Here is a 20,171-nt window from a genome sequence, read left to right on the forward strand (position 1 = left end):
ACAGTTGAAGGTGTTGTCATCCCTTCAGCGGTAAAATGTAGCACTCATCGCCGTCCTGTCTGTGCAAAACACAAAAAGGTGCCGCTACTGCGTTTACACTAGATGCGCTCCACAGCGCATGCTGTCGAAGCCCCGAAGATTTCTAACCGCCTACTTTCCCGTATGCCACATCTCCTCGGCAGACGGCAGCGCCGCCCGCTCTGGCATCCAACGAGAGCCAGCCGGAGGTGGCAGCAGTTCCGGACGAACGGGAGGACGGTGCGTTTGGGCGCCTGATGCAGGGCCCCCCCGTCCTCCTTCCGGGAGCAGACAAGGACAAGCGCAAGCGCAAAAAGGACTCGCAGGACTCCGGGGACAAGAAGCTGCAGGGCAAGGGAAAGTGGAGCTTCAGAGGCGCCGTGCCGCGGACGGGTGCGGGATCGGGGAGCGGCAGTGGCGGACGCTTTTTCTGCAGCGATCCCGGTGAGTCTCCTAAGAAGGACTTGTTGGGTTTTGGTCCCGTGAAAAAAACGTTTCGTTGAGAGCGTCGGCGTAACCTCTGGGCTTCAGCCGGTGGCTGTCAAAAAAAATATTTTGCTTTGCATGTTCTTTCTGTGGCGGGGGCAGTTCTTTGTAAACCATTCCATGTAATGCATGAGAAACATATATACCGTATTGATTTAAATTTTATTTACTGGCCACTTGTAGTCACTGATAGAATGAGTATGGCAGGGCGCGTCTTTTGCCCAGTCTCCATCATGCGCACGTTGCCCTCCGCCGTACTTTGGCTTCGCTCGCACGCTTGAGGCTGACTAGTGCCAAAGCGTTATCGAAGTTAGGAAGCATGCTCCGGAGGTGGGACAAATGAAACTCTCGGCTCCCTTCTGTTCTCAGCTTGTCGATGTCCCTAGAGGTCGGTAGGTATGTCCACCTTTTCGACATATTCCCCCTGGGGCTGAACACATTCGTGCCGTCGGTGCAACAGCTTTGTTGTGCCCTGCCGAAACCACTTTTAGGTGGTGTACCATACGAGTGCAGAGCGCAAGTTTGTCTGCCTCTTGCATGGGGGCTGCGACAATGTCAGAATGCCGAGCTCATATTGGCTGATTTAAAAAAATAATGGGTAGACCTCGAGGCATTTAGCATTGAGGTCTTCCCACTATGCTTTCAATCAAAGTCAATCGGAGCTCGGCGTCGTTATGACGTCACCGCAACTCTTGCGCAAGAAGCAGACGACCTGCTCTCCAGATACGATTTAGAAGACGAGGCCTGAGCACAAAGTCGTCGTTGGCCGATCCCCAACCCGCCCCAGGCGGGAAACACGCGGAAACTCGACGAGAGGTGCTGCAAAGCGACGAACCGTCTCACGGGCGCCGTGCACTAATATTTCGCTCGTTGCGAGACATGGCAAGATAAGCTGGCGGCGACGCTGATGCAAGCTGTGCTCCAATCGCCCCCAAGCTGAGACCGCGTTGGAAGGTAATACCACGTTGGACCAGCCGTACGTCGATCCTTCGCCACTCGATTGCGCTCTCGCCCACGTCATTGCGCGGAGAGCTCAGTCGGGCAAAGAAAGGGACGCGGTCGGTCGATCCGGCGAAAGGTGTAGCTCCCACTGCGGTCCCCACTTAGGTGCGAAAGGAGGATAGGTGTCGCCACACAGATCCGCCAGCGACGACGTTTGAGGGGGTAAAGCTACAGGCGTTGTCTTCGAAGCGGTACTGGCAGAACTCGCGTCTGGACGACAGCTTCCGGCTCATTAACGGCTGCGGCTCATTCAAATCGATTCGCAGCTCGCAACCACGGCCACGTGGTGTTCGGCGCGCGGCACGGAAATCGACCGGTGGACGACCCCGGCGGCGCGCGGAAAGCCGGACTGTTCAGCTGGGAGGCGCTCCAGTCGGTGTGCCGCCTGGATGCAGAGGCACTCCGCGCTCCGCCGAGCTTCCAGTCGCTCTGCGAGCGTGAGCAGCAGCGCGGGGCCAGCCCCTGCTGCGCGTCCTGGTCCATCCCAAACTATGTGGCCCTGCTGCACAACCGGTCGTCGTGCCTCCTCATCACACCCGCCGACGTCACCGAGGTATGGTGCTTCATTTCTGACGGTTACGCCTGGGAGGGACCGTGCCCAGCTTCCAACGTAGCTGCGTAGTTCATTGCAGCAAGGTAAGGAACCTTGCTGCAATGACTGAGAAAAAGATCAACTTAAGACACTCAATAGGTATAACTTTGGTGTTACTAAGAAGTTTCAAGTTAATATTATCAGAAGCACAAGATGACGCTAGTTTTAATCCTTCTGTGAGGTGAAGTATTCCCTCGGCAGAAATATCATTGGGAGCCATCTACAAAGTCAGACAAGGGCAAATATTGCGTATCATCGATATTTTTGCTGGTGAATGCAGAAGAGAAAGAATTATTTAATACAGTAGCACAATGAAGTTCAGAAACAGCGACTCCGTTTTTATTCTGAAGTTGTATCAAATGAGTGGTATCTCTTGGCGAAAATATTTCCCAAAACTTTTGGGGATTAATTAATACGTAAATATCTCGGTAGGTCCAAAGAGAAGAATTTTTGCTTTGACGATCTGACACTTTTCATTTAAGTTTTGAGGTATGCAAAGTATTCATTCCAAACTAGATTAACGTTTAGCCACTTTGCTCTTTTATACTATCGCTTTTTTTTTTTTATTCAATGAACACATGCTTTTATTGTACCGGGGTTATTCTTGTTGCTACAAATAATGACAGTGGGAACAAACTACTCAGTAAAACTGTTTAATTTGTCTTTAAAAAGTAGTCCGTTTTCTTCCACCTACTTTAACAAAAAGTAAAAAGTTTCCGGCATACGATTTGTAACACACAGACCAGTGTTGATTTACTGCCACGTAATCAGCTTTGTTGTAGTCATGGATTGTTTTAATTGGGGGTGATCTGCATGGAGGGCAGGAACAGATAAGTCAGCAAGCAGGGTATTGTGGTCACTTAAACCAGCAACACAGCTAACTCTTTCTATAACTTCTGGAGAGCTAGTCAGGACAAGATCAAGAATATTATCACCACAACACCTTGATTGAGGTTGAAGTTCAAGCAGTTATCGAGAAATTCTTTAGCGTCATTTGGCCTGCTTGTGGTATAATTAACCCAGTCGATGCTCGGAAACTTGAAGTCACCAAAGATTAGAAAATGCGCTTTCGGGTTAAGATGAATTTGAAGCAAAACAGAGTATGGATTGCCACAATAATCAGAACACCGATTTGGCGCCTGATAACATGCACCGATTATTGTTTGTCTAAATGCCAACATAACGCAAATGAACACATAACGCAAATGAACAAAACGCAAATGAACATAATGCAAATGAACAGGTTCTAACACAAAATGAGGAAATACATTTTTTTATCGCAATAAGATTTCCCCTTTCGCGTTGCTCCGGCCTATCACATCGATAAGCGTCAAATTGCAATTCACAAGGAAACATTTAGCTGTCTTTTATTTCAGGTTTCAGCCAAGATTCTGTTGGAATGACGATACTAGAGTTGTTTCGTTTCCTACATACATCATACGCATTCACTGTTCAAATCATACAAGATTATCAATATACACCAAATCTATAACTATCGTTTAACAATGGCGTGTAAATATGTGGCATTAGGACGCTCAAATGTAATTCTTCAACTGTCTGATTTAAAAGAAAAAAGCAATTATTATTCATAGAGAAATCACCAGCCCTGGCAAATTCCGAATTGCACGACTAACTACGGAAAACAAAAAATTAGTTATGCTTTACCGTCTATTCTGAACGAATATTTTGTTAAAAAACATAGATATTGTGCAATTGTCAAACAGCCAGATAATCGATTTGTTCATTTGATTTTCTCTTTTTTGACCACTGTATTATACGTACTCCATCGTAGCTGCTGAAAGGGGGGCCCGGAGCCTTGTCGAGCTGCATTTCTCCGGCCTCCCATTGGCCACTTGTATTTGTGGTGAAAAATAAAGTTAGTATAGTATCGTATTCATATTGTATCGTTATCACAAATGAATGCGCATTAGTTTATCTCGCTTAGGCATGATGCTGCATATATTGGTAAATATAACAATGTAGTTTAAACATTTCAACTGCTTTGCGTGCACATGCTAAGCAAAGGGGAGTGACGTTAGGCATTTTCCGCTATCTTAGAGACTTGAATAACAGAGTCGGAAGTGACGTCATATTTATAGCACTTTTATCATTGATGTTCATCTTATCAAAGCAGATTTTGAACGTTCCATTCTGCGATCGGGCGAGCAATACTAACAGTTTATTTCCAGCATAGCAGACAGACTCCGGCAAGTTTTCCCTTACGGCATACTAAGAATTCTTTAGTTTATAGCCCGAAGAGAGGATGTTATGTCTATCTTTTTAGCGCAGGAACTTGACAATGATGGGTCAATTTTTATCGGGTAAAAACTTTTTAAGCATGTGTGACCGCTCAATGTCGTTCAAGTCAACCTCACTTTCCAGTTGTCGTTCACAAAAACTCGTAATGTTTGCCTCCGATTGACTCCAAGTTTCAGTTTGCGCGTCAGTAATACCAAAGAACAATAAGTTCTATCTGCAAAGTCTGTTTTCGGCGTCATCGCACCTCGCATTAACTTTCGATATGTCCAGTGCAACTTTGATGGCAGCTTCCGGGTTACTTGCGCTCCCTTCCAAAGACATCCTCATAGAGTTCAGCTTCGCTTTCATTGCCACTACCCTTTGTTTAAGGCCCCTTATTGTCACGTCCGTTGTTGGTTGGGTATCCTGAAGCTTCTTAATTTCAGCAAGCATATGTCTTTGGCCAATTTTATTCTAGTTACAATGTTCAGAATGTGATTCCTCACTCTCTGGACCGGGGTTGGTTTCAATGTCCCCAGTCATTTGCAGAGTTAGTAAGGCTAGGTAAACAGCATGTGCACTCTGTGCCAAGAACACAGGCAGACGGCGACGACACTCAAGAGCGTCGTAGGGGCACGACATCGTGATCAGACGTCACTTCCTGGTAGCAGCGAGAATTGGGAACGTAACCAACCTGAACGACGAAGAGAAAGGTTGACGTTGTTTCCAATGCAATGCTGTGCCCCGACTGGCCCCACTGACTGGCGAGTTAAGTAGCCATGCGTCCAGATAGCCGTTTGTCGACGTCCCCGGTTGCCAGACACCCTACACATTGGCGTTTAAGTTTGGTGGCTCGGTTGTTTGTATCACCGGGAAAGTAGTCGGAGTCATTTGGCGTGACGATCCAAAGGCCGCCGCAGTCCAGATGATGTCCATGAAGATGACCGGGCGAGATTGAGGCGCATGCATCTGTCAGCATCACCCAAATGGCAAAGAGGAGGGTTGACATCGTTGTTTCTGAGTGGAACGGCGCTGGTGCCTGTAGCGCATCTCTGACTGGTCCGTTTACCGCATCCCCGAATCTGGTTCTACAATTTTCACCCGATGACACCATAAAAGTGTCATGCTTTTGCCTGCCTGAATGCAGCGGACAACCATTTTGCCGTGGCTCGCTCTCCAGTTTGACCGTCCACGGAAGCTTATTCGGTAGGGTTGTGCAAATATTCGAAATTTCGAATAGTAGTTTAGAATAATACGCTATTCGATATTCGCTTCGAGAAGAACCGCACTATTCGCAGTTTTAGAAGTGTTGATTTCAGCGGGTTAGCCCCATTGAGCGCACTTGTTACCGAGCACTGGTGCTCTGCGGAGAAGCAATACCCGCGGAAGCGAACTCTGCGGGTGCATGCTTTTCTGCATTACACCGGGCCTCGCTAAGAAGCGCACTCAACGGAGTAACCTGCCCCGATAAACACTTAGAAAAGTTTGCCACCCATCGGGAGAAACCCGACGGGTGGTATATAGGTTACTAAACAAACCAGTCGGCCACGCGCTCTTGGCACCGTGATGGCACGGCACAAAACCGTCTGGTGCCGACCGCGTTGCATTTCCCCCACCCTCTGCCAGGTGTTCCAGCGGCTGGAGTCATGCGCTCCACACTACCACAGCATGAAGCTGAGCCACGACTGCACGACAGATGCCCTGCTGTGCAGAGGGGTGCCACAGGAGTGCACCGAGTACAACGCTGTCTACAACATCCTTCACTTCCTGGCAGACGCAGACTTTCTGGGGCCCCGAGCGACCACGCGGGGCGACGACGACGGCAAGCTCAACGGGACGTTCTTGCAGCGGGGAGGCGTGCTGTCGTACACCAACGTCTTCTTGCCCATCGCGCAGAGCGTGACGGCCATGCCGTACTTCAAGGAACTCGAGAGCGACGGGGCACTCTACGACAACGTCACCGAGGTGAGTGCGTTCGAGCGTGAACTCGCGAGTGCGAAGAAAATGAACCAGCAGCGTGACTGAGCTCGTTTAAAGCTGCCTTCAAATGACCTCAGTCCCGTTGTTGCTTCGTTTTATTTGCATGCATATAGTGACGTGGATTTACAAATACTGATGAAATTGACTCTGTCACTCCGTTTTGAGGGAGTTTGGGGAGGGGAGGGGGGGGGGGCTTAATCTTTATAAGTTCTGTCTCCCTCTGGTTATGCCTCTGGGTAAGGGTTGGTACTGCTTGACTCTCAATCTGTACCAATTGCAGCTGAGCCATGCTATACACGAGTTATAACAGCTCAATAGCTGTTTTACTTCGGGGATTTAGCGTGTCGATGGACTTCAACTCGGGGAATTAGTTAGTTAAGGAATTTGGTGATCGCAATGCCTAAAGTCAGTCCTCGCATGAAACATTGGCTTCATAATACAGTAAAACCTCGTTATAACAAAGTTGAAGGAGCGGTCGTAATTATTTCGTTATAACCATTAGTTTGTTATAGCCAATGTCCATTTCTTCCCACTATTAGCAAGCAAGGGGAATTATGATTGCTTTGTTATATCCATTAGTTTGTTATATCCCGTTTTGTTATAACGAGGTTTTACTGTAATCCATCTGCTTAGAAATGGCGACCATATCACGGAGACTTCTATCGTCAAATGTGGTCTCCAAAGAGGAAATATTTAAAAATATGTGGGCAAATACACCATAACTGATCGAACAAAACAAATTCTACAAACCCGCCGAAAGTCAAAAATTTTTGACGGAGCCAGGATCTGAACTTTGGGCCTTTTAGTATCTGGTTGGGTACCCTGACTCTATACCACTCCGGCTTATATTTCTGGAGTTTCCTATCCGTCTTGTTGATGCACAGGAACGCAATGTATCCAATCAGAGCCGTTCTGGAAGTACACGCTGCCGTGTAGAAAGCGGTACGACGCTTTCAGGTATGTGGCACGTGCTCGGTGTGCTCCAGAAGTCCTCTCTCTGTATGTCTCGTCTCATAAATGTCATCTCATAAATCTTGTTTCATAAACGAGAAATAATATATTTATGCGTGACGAGACAGACAGCGAGAGGAATCCTGGAGCACAACGAGCACTACCACGTGCCAGCAAGCGTCGTACCGCATTCCATGCGGCGGCGTGTGCTTCTAAACACCTCTGATTGGATACATTTTGTTTTGGTGCATTAATAAGACAGATAAGAAATGCCAGAAAGACTAGGCGGAGTAATGTCATGGGACGCCCGGAGTCCAAATCCCGGCTCTGCCAAAGATTTACCTAGTTTTTCGGCGGATTTGTAGAATTTTTTTATGTTTCATCTAGTACGGTTCATTCATCTGCATATCTCGGATGGTTGCCATGTGGAGCCTGAAGCACGACCTCTTAAACTCGACAGTTAAGCTAGTTCGGGAATCGAGTGCATGCAATGCCAAAAGTCAGTTGTAGCAGCTGAAACATTGGCTTCTTCAAGGGAAGCACCGGTGATTATTTTCGAATTTGGGATTACGACCGTTTTCAGCTTGGTCAGTGTTTCTGAATTACAAGGTAAATATTTTTTTCTTTCAATATTGTATGTAGTTTTACAAATATTGCGGGTCAAAGATTTGTTTCGGACCCCTATGGCCAAACCGAAACTATCTGCTAGAGAGGGATGTCAACACTGATAATTAGCTTTATGGCCGCGACACGACGTCACAGTGGTGCTGCAATACGTGGCACAAAGTGCGGAATCGATCGTAGCACCATCGTGACGTCACGGGAGTGCTGCAGTGTGCGCCACCCAGTGTCATTTGACTAAAAGCTAATGCGTTTGCCACTTGCTAAAGGACAGCAGGATGTATCTTTAAAATCGGTTTTAGCGTAGTATGCGGCTTCACTTTGAGATAATATTTAGGCTGTGATCACTATTCGTGCCATTAAAGCGATACCAGTAATTTATTTTGGTTTTGTTTTCGACCGGAGTTGCGTTCAACACTTCGTCTTATTCATGAAGTGGCCATGTGGAGCTTGGGCTGAAGCGTGCCCTGTTTGACTCGACAGATGACCTATAGTTGCAGAATCGGCCGTATGTACAATGCCCAGAGTCAATCCTTTAAAGGTGGTGGCCATGGAGCTGGGGCTGAAGCACGCCCTCTTCGACGAATACCTGGTGCACGACACCCTGTACGTGGCCCTGGCTGGGGCGGCGGTGCTCGCCGTGATGTGGGCCTACACCCAGTCGTTCCTGGTCACCCTGGTCACCTGCCTGGCAGTGCTCTTCTCCCTGGGCACCGCCTATTTCCTCTACACCACCGTGTACCGGGTGCCCTTCTTCCCCTTCATGAACATCCTCACCCTCACCATCGCCATCGGTGAGCCCCGTCTTTCTGGACCAATGTGTCACACGCCCCCAACCCCGAAGAACCCCGCCCCCACAGGTCTAGTGGTCCTGTGCTTCGGGCGTTTTGCGCTCGGAAGCCAGCTTTATTTTCCAAAGGTCGAGTTTTCATTTTTTCCAGAGATGTTTCAAAGCGGTAAAGTTTTGTTTCCCAAGGAACGGTATAAAGAAAGGGTCAGTGCGCAGGTTTTTTCTTAGTTGTTTAGCCCATGCAGTGCACGCGACCTGTTCAGGTTTAGGAGCATCAAATGGAAATGTTGGAGGTCAAAAGTTGTCACCTTTCTTCCACTGGGTTTTATTTTGGCACGTTTGCTTCCGCAACATTCGGGCGGTTTCAGATTACGAACCAAGGGCACTCTACGGAGCTTCTCCGTCGGATGGCGAGCCCTCGTCATCCAAATTCAATTCTGAGTAGCGTTAGTAGTCTGAACTGGAAGGGCTGGCGCTCCAGTTGCCGCTACCGCCAGAGCAGCCCAGGTGCGAAGCGACCACCTTGCCCGTATCACGCTGTTGGGACCGAGGAGTTCTCCAGGCAGGATCAGGCAGGGCCAGGCTAGGACAGGAACCGCGGGATGACCCCAGGCAGGAACATCAGGAGACAAGACGGTGTCTCACGAAAGAACCCTGTTTATTACATATCTACAGAACCATTTAGATTAGCACACCCTCACAGCCTCCTGCTGTGTTTTTTAAAGGGTAACTTGGGCCCGCCTTTCCAGTAGGGAGTCCCTGCAGTCATGTTCGCAGCCAATGGTAGCAAAGCATTCATTCCAGGACTTCGAGCCCCACCCAGGTCTCTTCCCCTTGCACACACGCCCATCTCGCACTACCAGACGTCCCCGTACATGGCGCCTTGTCACTCTTGAGCCGCCGCCGTTGTCGTTGAGTCTGGCTTGAAGAATAGAAGGCCTCCGAAGACGAGAGATATTCCGGCTGATCCCTCAAACGGTCTTCGCCGGAAGAGACTTAACTTGAGGATTCTTACAGCAGGAAGTGGCTGGCTTAACCTCTGGCCCAAATGTGCCGCGTCTCCAAGACGGCGCCAAACGATGTTGCCAGTATATTAGCGCGGCCGGTCGCCGACTGTCAATGGAATGACACTCTCCTGCCCCCGGGAGTGTGAGAGGGAGTCGAGAGGAAGGAATGTGACCTCCACAAAGGCCTATTGCAACAACGTGCCTGGGGCAGCTAATTTCAAAATTATAAATGGACACAGCAAAGCGAAACGCCGTTCAAATAAGACGTCTATATAGTTTGCAAAAGACAGCAGATAGCGATACATCTTGCAGAGCCCGCGGGTCGGCAGTTAGGCAGGCACTTTTAAATGTGTAATCGCCACCAGACATGTATGGCGACAAGTGTCAAAGTGCTGACTAATAGTGCCGAGATAGCGCTGAGTGCTGTAATGTATTTGCAAGTGGGCCTTTAGCCACACGTTCACAGCTGCCACAGCTACCTACATTCGTCACAAGATCACTCGAAGATTTTTTTTTTTCTAACTTATTAACTCATTTGTCCTAAATGAGTAATGGGCAGCAAATCACCAATTGAAATATGTCAGCTAAAACGAAGAGTTGAAAAGTTAGTGCGTTTTAGTTACAACTAAAAATGTTTGGCCGGGCAGCGGCGAAGACCGCTGCCCGGCCAACATTGGTGCCAACCCCTGGAGCTTCACCACGGGGGTGCTGGACTTCCTGCATTACCGGAAATTCAGCCGGATTGTCTGCATGCTGGGCAAGCAGGGAGCCTTTGCTAGGCGCTCGAGTCTGGCCTGCTAGAAGTCAGCAGCCCATAACGGCCCCGCAAAGAGCACCGTCGTGAAGACCGCTGCTAAACCTGACTCTCTTCTTCACCCTCTTCATCATCCGGTCATCATTGTCATTATTCACAGGATTCATTTGTACTGTACCATTTCATCATCATTATACTCGGCGGTGTGGAAGCAGACGCATTCGCGTAAGAGTTTTTACCCCTCTGCATTGCCTGGCACACTGCCGAATACACACTTGTTAGTTTGCAAATAAATCACTTATCACTTAGAACACTAATTGTGTTTTTATACTCGTGCCCCGTGCGATCAGTAATGTTATTTGCAGAAATTAGTTTCTTTTGTTCATGTCCTCTTTGTTTTGAATGTTTGCCATCTTAAAAGAAAACACTCTATACATAAATATTGATTTCGATAACCATTTGTTGTGCTGTTATAGCTACAATAACAATAATGATCATTCTTGTAATTATCGTTATTAGATAAAGTGCCGTGGCTCGAAGGATCTATGTCAAAAAGCCACTGACAGGCACATTTTTCTTCATTCTAGCTAACATAAAAATAGAGTAAAGAAAAAAAAGAATTAATAAGGTCATCAGTCTTCTGAGCAGTGGTGACATCAAACTCCAGTTGTCTTTCATCACGGTGTAACAAAGGAGGTTAGGTGAAGACACTCCGCCACGAGGGCAACCTAAGAATGTTGGCTCCTACTCTCACCTCCAGTACTTTTTGATGTAGGTGGCGCTTCACTGTTACTGGGGGGGCCTTTGTATTCTCAGAAATGGTGCCACGAATGCTGCTGGAAGCTGCCGTGTGTGCGATTCAGTCGGAAAAAAAAAGCAAGCTTCTCAACTCTTTTGAAGTGCCCCGTTTTGCAACAAGAAGAAGACATCATCGACGGAGATACTGATGCAAATTCAGTGTTGGAGAGTGCGTGTGTGCCCACTATGAAGTACTCCGTTACCGACTGGGGAGGGCCTTCAGCTTTCGAGAGGGTCTTGCAATGCTCACTTGTTGCAAACACCATGCCCGCGACTGCCCGTGACAATGTTCTTTTTTTCCTCCGCAGCATGCGTCACTGGTGGTTTCTGCTGTGACACCGTGCCCGCGACGTTTTTGTTCCTTGCGGCTTGGGTCACCGGTGGTTCTGCTTCCTCATGTTTCCCCACACCTTCCTTCGCGTGGTTTGTTTTATTGCCAGAACAGGTCGTCGGAGGCACCGCTGCTCAGGTGGTGTCGACGATCGCCGCCACGCTAGACGAAATTTGCGAGCAGCGTCGCTTTGCAAAGTTCATGAAAAACGAGCAGTCGCTTCTTCGGCACTTTCCTTGGCGGCATGGACGACGCCTACGACGAGTACTTTGGACACTTAAAAAACAAAAATTGATGGCACCACTTCTGCCGAGAGTACTGACCTTTTCAGTGCATTCAGCTGTACTTTCCCATCGTGCTCCATGTTATAGGTCTTGAAAATCAGATGCGGGCTGAAGTGTTTTTTTGCAAACACAATCGCTGGGCTGAAGCTTGCGGTCAAAGTGGGGAATCGCATGATTCCATAATGGGAGGCGATAAAGGTCTGCAGGTACTTTAATTAAATGAGGACATTTTGCTCCTTACAGAAACAGTGTTCAGAGCTACCATTCGGTACAAAACATTACTTGCCCATTTTGAGTTGCTCGACAGATGGAGATCGAGATCCTGGCATGTAAGCATGCGAATGGCAAGAAAGTCGAAACTGGCCGTTTGCGCGTTTACTTCGAAACTTTCTTGATTTCCCGCCAATAATTCTGATCAATGAGAAAGCGGTTACACGTGCAAAATTTGTTGAAAAGTACTTCGGGGAGGGGCCTCACGCAACACCGCGTTTTGGGCGGAGCCATAGTGGAAGGCATACACTTTTTGATAAGCATTGTTGAAGTGTCAATCTAACACCCAAATCCGACATGCTACAAGTTCGTTCAACCCCTGGACATTGTATGACAGCAAGGTGCTGTGTGATTGCGGTCTTTTTATAATGTGAGCGATGTTTTAAGGCATCGTACAACATTCCCTCAATCAGACGACGTGGACGTCGTCTGCTCCCTGTGGCCCCCCAACATCAGCGCCATTGCGGCCGCCCGGGGAGAAGAGCTAATGGGAGAGAAGGTAGAGGAAAACACAATCTGTTCGCAAGCTCGCTGGGGAGCTTGGGAGAAGTGTCTTCACCTAACCTTCTTTCTTATGCCGTGGCTTTCATGCACATGCTTTTTGTGTCCTGATAATTCTAATTCTGTGTCTGTCTATTGCGCTAGTTAGCACTATGATGTATGCGTGTGTCTTAAACTCTCAGTATGGGATGCCTACCTTCTGTGCAGGCATAGGTGCAGACGATGCATTCCTCTACTGCAAGACTTGGGGCAGCGCCAAGGCGGAGAAGAACAATGGGACGCTGGTGAAGCTGGTGCGCGATACCCTGCACCACGCCTGCCTCTCGATGCTCGTCACCAGTGTCACCACCGCGGCAGCCTTCTTCGCCAGCTTCAGCAGCTCCATCACTGCCGTGCGCTGCTTCAGGTGACTTCGATTCCCCTAGCCGTTCCTTGACCGGAAGTGTCTTACTCGGCGTCAGTTTAGAGCAGCGCATTGCAAAACGATGACGTCTCAGATTGGGCTCTTATTGTGCCAGCTTAACTATTAAATATTCTAGTTTAACACGTCACCTATAGCTAAACCAATTACTGAACATAACATAAACTAACATTAGCTAGGGTGACGAAATAGGTGAGGCGACAGTTACATGCACTGCCAAAGCTTTATTGGCAGAGAAGTGGCCACAAGCGCAAAAAACGTCCAGAAGTACTGCGGGGAAGCGACCTTCCAGAGCAACAAGTTTTGGGAGGAACATATTTTTCACTTGGCATTGGCAAAATTTATATCTTCCTCCTAAATATAAAGAGCCAGAAGCTTTGACTATCAAAAATAGTGTGTGCCTCCTGGCTTATGTGTCGTCGTATCTTTATACTTCGAGTGACGTTTTAAAGTGCCCGTCACAAAGACTAGGCAACGCTTGCCTCTCAGTTTGCCTCCCAGAAGCATGCACATGTCTCATTGTGCACGCACACTTTTGAGGAAGAGGCGCAATGGTACATGGGTAAGCAGCAGGCACAGCTTGTGCATGCCCGTGCATCGCAGCACGCCTCCACATCTCCTGCAAGAACGAGGGTCGCTTCCCTGCAATACTTGGACACAAAACGGCTGACCATCACGACACTTTGCTTCCGAAGTGTAGCTGTATATGCGACACTGTGCTCTTGAAGCATAGGTATGCAGTCGTCCTATGCTTATCTAACCTAACCCCCAAGTCTAACATAAAGGCCCGTTCACACTCTTGCGACCGAGTATGACTGAGAGAGACGAGATCTTTTACAACTTCTTAAATGTTTCTAGAATGAGGGAACACACTGACATTGTGGCGCCATCTATGCGGTGACCCTAGAACTGCATTTCACAAAAGCGAAGGTTTTGCGGGATATCCGAAGTCAAATGTGCGTAATACCCATAGAAAGGCTCGTTTATAACATTGACAAAAGCTTTTCGAGCCAAAAAAGAAAGGATATTGCGCGAGAAATAAAAAAAAATTTGCCGGACCGCCGAGTTTACACTGCTTCCCAATAGATGGCGCCAGTGTGTTCTCTGGTTTAAGAAGTTTTAAGGAACCCAGGTTTAAGAGGTCGCAAGCAGTCGCAAGAGTGTGAACGGGCCTTAATCTAGATGTGTATGTCACCTTAGCCAACCTAGACTATAATCCGTTTCACTTTTTGATGTGACATAACTAACACCCCCTCGATGGCTTCGAGGCGAAGCGCCAGTCTACGAATCCCCAGGTGGCGGGTTCAGATCCCAGCTGAGGCACCCCGAGTTTGACGGAGCCATATAATGCCTCGTAACCGAGATTTTGGTTGCGTGTCGAAAAATCCCCACGTGACTGAAATGAATCCTCTGTTCTCCTCTGGGGCACGCTAGATAGGCCCTTCGTTGCTTTGGCTCGTAAAACCTAAAACTTGACCTTGTATCAGAGCTGATGCTACGAGCCGCCGGAACCAACCCGCAGTTTGGAGCGTGTCACGTGAACTTCTGGTTGGGTGAAGCGACGTGCCTAGTGCGACGTTACGTAGCAAGCATCGAGCACTTGATCGGCCAGTGCGGCTCGTAACGTACGCTGCGGCACATTGTAATTGGAGTCTATTTAATCCACAGCCTGTTTGCGGGCACGGCGGTGCTGGCCAACTTCTTCTTCACGGTCACCTGGCTGCCCGCCGCGCTCATTGTGGCCGAGAAGTGGTGCTCCTCGGCCTGCTGCCTGTGCGTGCCTCCCTTCGGCGTCTACCTGCCCCGTCTGGGCCGCTTCTGGTGCTGCTCCCCGCTCTGCGCCGCCTTCTGGCGCCTGCACCACAGCTGCTCCGAGGCGTCGCGCGTCTTCTTCGATAAGCTTCTGCCATGCGCCGTCATCCGGCTCCGCTGGTTCTGGCTGGCGTCGCTGGCGGCGTTGGCCGCGGCCGGCGCGTTTGTGGTGCTCTGCCGGCCGCGACTCAGCCTCCCAGAGTCGAAGGAGTTCCAGGTGCTGAGCGCGGGACACCCGTTTGAGCGCTACGACCTTGAGCTCAAGAAGCGCTTCTGGTTCGAGAAGGCGCGCAACAAGGTGCGGCTACAGTTCTCCTTGTTTCGGTACATAAAAAAACAGATTGGGCTTTCGTGTCTAGACAGTGTAAGGTCCGTCTGCTTTTGAGGTATGGCAACACCGGTTTACGCCGTAGGTGGGAAACTTAGCCAATGCAGTACCACAGCTAGCCCGGGGCCTTTAGCCGCCTCGGTGGCTCCGAGGCAAAGTGCCGGCCACCGGTCCCTCGATTTCCATCCCCATGGCAGCGCAGCAACGGAGGTAGAGAGGTCGCCCTTTAACTCAGCAGTTCACGGAGCCTTCAGCAGCCACGAGCCGGGACGCCATGACGACGGCGACGCATTTGTTTGCTCATGATTTTCGTTTAAGCTTCACGAGTAGCTGCTAGGATTGCGATGTCTGACGGCATGGCACGTCGGCGCCTGCGACGTAATTTGTTGCCACTTTGTGGTTACTCTTAATGTGTAAGGCAGTTTAGGACGCTGAATGCAGTGGTCAAAGTTGCGTTCCATAGTTTTGGGTAGGGTATGTATCATCTTTGACACAACGGTTCATGACCTGGCTGGGAAGAAGAAAGTAAGCTGGACAGCATGATACAATGCAGCCCAACGTCGGCGTTATGAGCCATCTAAATCTAGTTACTGAACAGGTTGAGTGTAATTTCCTTACTTTAAATGGCGACCTAACCTAACCTACCTTGGCTTTTAAACCTGGGGTTCTTAAGTTCTTCAAACTCAAAGAACACCCATCTCTCCTGATTGATGGTGGAGGAATCCCTCTCAAACTCTGCATTGATGTTTTAAAGTAGTGCAGGAGCCCACAGACATTGTGAACATTAATGCACATGATAGGGAGTGCTCTGCACATAGTTAGACATCCATGGGTGGCTATCGGCATCCGAAATTCATCTAAATATGATGCAAGTTAAAATTATGATTTGTTATATAGATGACTACACATACAAAACAGATATTTGATAATTTCCTCTACACAATCCAACTAGTAAATATGAGATAAGTTTATTCATCCTTCAAAAATGTTGTCTGTCGTGGACTGCTTAGATAGCAAATGGCACCTCAAAATAAAATAAGCTTGTTCATCCAGTAAAAATGTTGCCTATTGTGAACTTAGCCCCATTGAGCATGCTTCTTACCGAGCACCGGTGCGCTGCAGAGAAGCGACATCTGCAGTGCACTGGCGCTCAGTAAGTGCACTCAATGGACACACTTCACACCTATTGTTACCGACAGGCTGAGAATGGCAGGGCGTGCCTTTCAAATACCCTGGCCTTCGGCACATGCTCCACGCCTTCCACTGTGCTTTAGATATGTGCATGCGCTCAAGGTGCACGAGATGCCGAAGCATTTTCGAATCTAGGAAATTCACACTGGAGGCAAGCAACTGAAGCTCCTCCCTGCCTTTCCCACCTTGTCAGTGATTGTGAGTGACGCTGTCAAAGCTCCTGTAACGCATGGCTTCGCCCAGCATCTCATTTTTGTAAGAGAACAAACTGCCAGATCGAGCCCCTTGCTCGCACCAGCAACTTCGACGGCCGTTGCACGCGAAGTACGAGACGGAGTATACAAAAGTGTGAGACCCTAGCATTAACTGGAAACAAAGACCGCCTGCCCTTTTGCTCCTCCAGGACCCGTTCCACAAGCTGCCCATCCGTGTGGTCTGGGGCGTCCTTCCGGTGGACACGGGCAACTACCTGGACCCGTTCGACCGGGGCTCGCTGGAGCTGGACCCCACGTTCAACGTGGCCCGCCCGTCCTCCCAGGACTGGCTGCTCTCCTTCTGCAAGCGGCTGCGCTCTCAGTCCTTCCACCGGCCCACCCTGGGTGCGGCCCTCTACTCGGGCTGCTTCATCGAGACCTTCAAGTCTTGGATGGAGCGCCGCTGCGTCGACAGCTTCCAGCAGGCCGACCGCTCGCCCTGCTGCGAGTCCAGCCGCTTCCCCTACGCCGAGGACGTCTTCGGCCTGTGCCTGCGGCGCGCCATCGCCAGCCTCCACCACACGCCGGGCTACTACTTTATCCCCGGAGTGGCGGGCCCGCGGTTTCTCCGCGACGGACGCGTCGGTGCCGTGGTCCTGGAGTACGACTCGGTGTACACATACTCCAACGCGCACGCAGACATGGACGCGTTCCGGACGCGGGTGGACGGGTGGGTGAGCAGGGAGATGCAGGGCGCCCCCGCGGGGATGCGCAACGGCTGGTTCACGAGCGAGCTGGAGTTCTACGACCTGCAGGGCAGCCTGTCCCGCGGGACGCTGGTGGCGATGGGGGTGGCGGTGAGTGTGTCGTTTGTGGCGCTGCTGGTGACGACGCTGAACCTGCTCGTCAGCCTGTACGCCATCGTGACGATCGCCTGCATCATCTTCACCACGGTCGGGGCGCTGGTGCTGCTGGGCTGGAAGCTGAACGTGCTCGAGAGCATCACAGTGTCGGTGGCCATCGGGCTGGCAGTGGACTTTACCATCCACTACGGCGTCGCCTACAGGCTGTCTCCCCAGGTACTCCTCTCTGTGCTTGCACGTGTCTCGAACATTGCGGGAGAGTGTTATAGAGAGTGTACTGCTAAAGAGGAAGTCGGAGGATGGATTTCATAGTGCAGAAACCAGTAGGTCACCCTCGAGAGAGCGTTATACAAAGGGGCACCATGTATAGACCATTTCAATACAGTCACGTCTCGCTAGTATGGATGCCCCCTATATATACAAGCTTTTTGGGAACAGAAATGTGCGCATTTTTGTCTCCTTATTGCAAACAGCTCGCATTATGGATGATTTTTGGGGGTAACGGAAGTGTTCATATTAATGAATACATGACTGAAACCACCTTCTGTGAAAGGCCATCTTCGCCTCCTGGACTGCGGAATGCGTTACGAGCATGCACGGTAGTCCTCTTCAGTGGAATATCGGACGCCATGCATGCGTCCACGGTCCAGTACGTTGGCATTTTCTGCCCGTCTGAAAAGCACTGGAAAGGTGTATTGAAGTCATGTTATGTCCTGGGACTGACTGTAAATCCTTTATGTTTATGCTAAACAAAATTGAGAAATTAACTATAGTTTGCAGTGCACCCCGGGCTGGCTCAGTTTTGTTGCCGTGGATCACTTCTATGCGTCAATTTTCTATCCTGGTTTTTATTATTAGTCTTCCTCGCACGTTTGATCGTAATGGCTTTTATGTGACAGCAGTTTGTGTTCGTTCAAGCTTCTTAAATATCGTCTATAGCACACTCTTCTTTTCAACCTTTTTTTGCCAATGCATCTTTTTCTGGAGGTTCTGGAGTAAAAATATGCATTTGTATGCAATCAACTCACAAGCAACCATGGCAGGCTTTCAAGCAAGGGACTCCTGTTACCACCCGAAATGCGCGCATTTGTGCTGAAATATCTCGAATCAACAATTTCAGAAAAAGATGGATTTTTTTTTTTCTCGCATGAAGCAAGATTATGTATATGGCTCTCAATGGGAGCTACCAAGACACAATCTCAGATTTTCTTGTCCGATTCTTACTTACTCGAGTTTGCCTCTTCAAACGACGCCGGCCTATACCCGACGGTCGCACCCCGTTCCCGCAGGAAGACCGCGAGTCCTCGGTGATCCAGTCGCTGTCCCGCATCGGCAGCCCCGTGGCCATGGCGGCCTTCACGACCTTCCTCTCGGGCGCCCTCATGTTTCCCTCGCTGGTGCTTGCTTACCTCCAAGTGGGCACGTTCCTCATGCTCGTCACGGGCGTGTCCTGGACCTACGCCACCTTCTTCTTCCAGTCCCTGCTCAGCGTGGCCGGACCGCAGCGCGGGCGCTTCCAGCTCGACTACCCCTCGCTCCGATGCTGCGACACCTCCGCCCCGCCGGCCGTCGACAAGACGGTCTACGCGCTCTCCGAGTCTACCCTATCGACGTCCAGCGCCAGCTGCCCAGCGGTCTCGGCGCAGATTCCGGCGAGCGAGAGTCACGAGCTGGAGCCGCTCACGCTGAGCGCCGTGCTGAACGGCGCGGCGGCCGTCAAGCGGTCGGGGAAGAAGAAGTTCCGGCAGCGGTCAGGTAGCCTCTCGGCGGCGGCCGCAGCGGCGGCGCGGACTCACGGGGCTCGCCGGAAAGTGAGCCTCCCCGTGGTGAGCGTGACGTTCCACGGCGACCCGAGTCCGCGCCACGTGTCGGGCGCCACGAGCTCTTCGACCATCGTCTGCGGGGCAGACGAGGATAACCGCGACGATCCTGTTGTGTAGAAGGGAGAGGGTACTTCCCTGTTCCCGACTCCTTGTCCTTCGGGGCATTTGTCGACGTGTTTTTGGCGAGACGCTTTGTTAAGGCTGGTTAAGGGAGGGCGCTACCCAAAGGGGTCAACGTTTGAACTTAATGACCTTTGCAGTATATACTGGCACTTGTGAGGCAGAATGCTGTGCGAAGTTTCATCTGTGTACATGAATTGTGAAAGAAATTATAGTTGTACATTGATTAGGAGAACTATCGTTAAAAAACTAATGTAATACACAACTTTTATTTTTTTTTTTTTCGCTATACGTGCTTTAGAATGCCTGGAGAGTGCAACTGTTAAAACTAAATTTCCAAGAAGTTATTTATTTTAGCTAACATTGCGCTAAAAAATCAAATACATTTTTTGCTCTTTATGTCATCGACCAAATCTTAAAGGGGCCCTCCGAAGCGTTCTGCGATGGTCTATTTATGGCGGTAACTCAATCTACAGGCCCTAAGGATCCTAAAAATCATAAAATTACGGTCATGCGCGGCGGATTTCTCTATTAAAATTGCTACCAAAGTCCCCGGCATGCCCCCCTTTCTGAGATGACCCCGGAAAACGGGAGGGGCATCTCTTTACGCGTCAGCCAATAGCAAGCGAAGGATTCCGGCGTCACTGCGCGTCACCAACGCGGCCGACCGCCGACCCGCGGAGGAATCTCTCGAACACGCGCGGACCGTCGTCAAAGAGCTCGGTCTTTGTGCTCGGCCGTCGTCGTTCGTCGCACCGCACCGTCGCATTACTACTGCAATACGCAGTCGCATTCC

General features: G+C 49.8%; 1 protein-coding gene across 2 annotated transcripts; it reads left to right on the top strand.

Annotated features, from left to right (window-relative positions):
* The first annotated feature begins 214 nt into the window (after positions 1 to 214).
* LOC120849748 (protein dispatched homolog 1) lies at positions 215 to 19,836 on the top strand. 2 transcript variants are annotated; one of them, XM_040221967.3, is made up of 8 exons: positions 215 to 462; positions 1,773 to 2,059; positions 5,963 to 6,301; positions 8,430 to 8,682; positions 12,831 to 13,029; positions 14,713 to 15,154; positions 16,779 to 17,648; positions 18,722 to 19,836. In XM_040221967.3, the coding sequence occupies exons 1-8, from the start codon at positions 276 to 278 to the stop codon at positions 19,370 to 19,372; spliced, it is 3,228 nt and encodes a 1,075-aa protein (XP_040077901.2). In that variant the 5' UTR covers positions 215 to 275; the 3' UTR covers positions 19,373 to 19,836. The 2 variants fall into 2 exon arrangements, with proteins under 2 accessions (XP_040077901.2, XP_042149392.1); XM_042293458.1 differs by lacking the exons at positions 215 to 462; positions 1,773 to 2,059 and adding an exon at positions 4,358 to 4,419.
* The last annotated feature ends 335 nt before the right edge of the window (positions 19,837 to 20,171 follow it).

The sequence above is a fragment of the Ixodes scapularis genome, unplaced genomic scaffold (assembly GCF_016920785.2).
Source record: "Ixodes scapularis isolate PalLabHiFi unplaced genomic scaffold, ASM1692078v2 PGA_scaffold4__175_contigs__length_147842914, whole genome shotgun sequence".
NCBI classification, from domain to species: Eukaryota; Metazoa; Arthropoda; class Arachnida; order Ixodida; family Ixodidae; genus Ixodes; species Ixodes scapularis.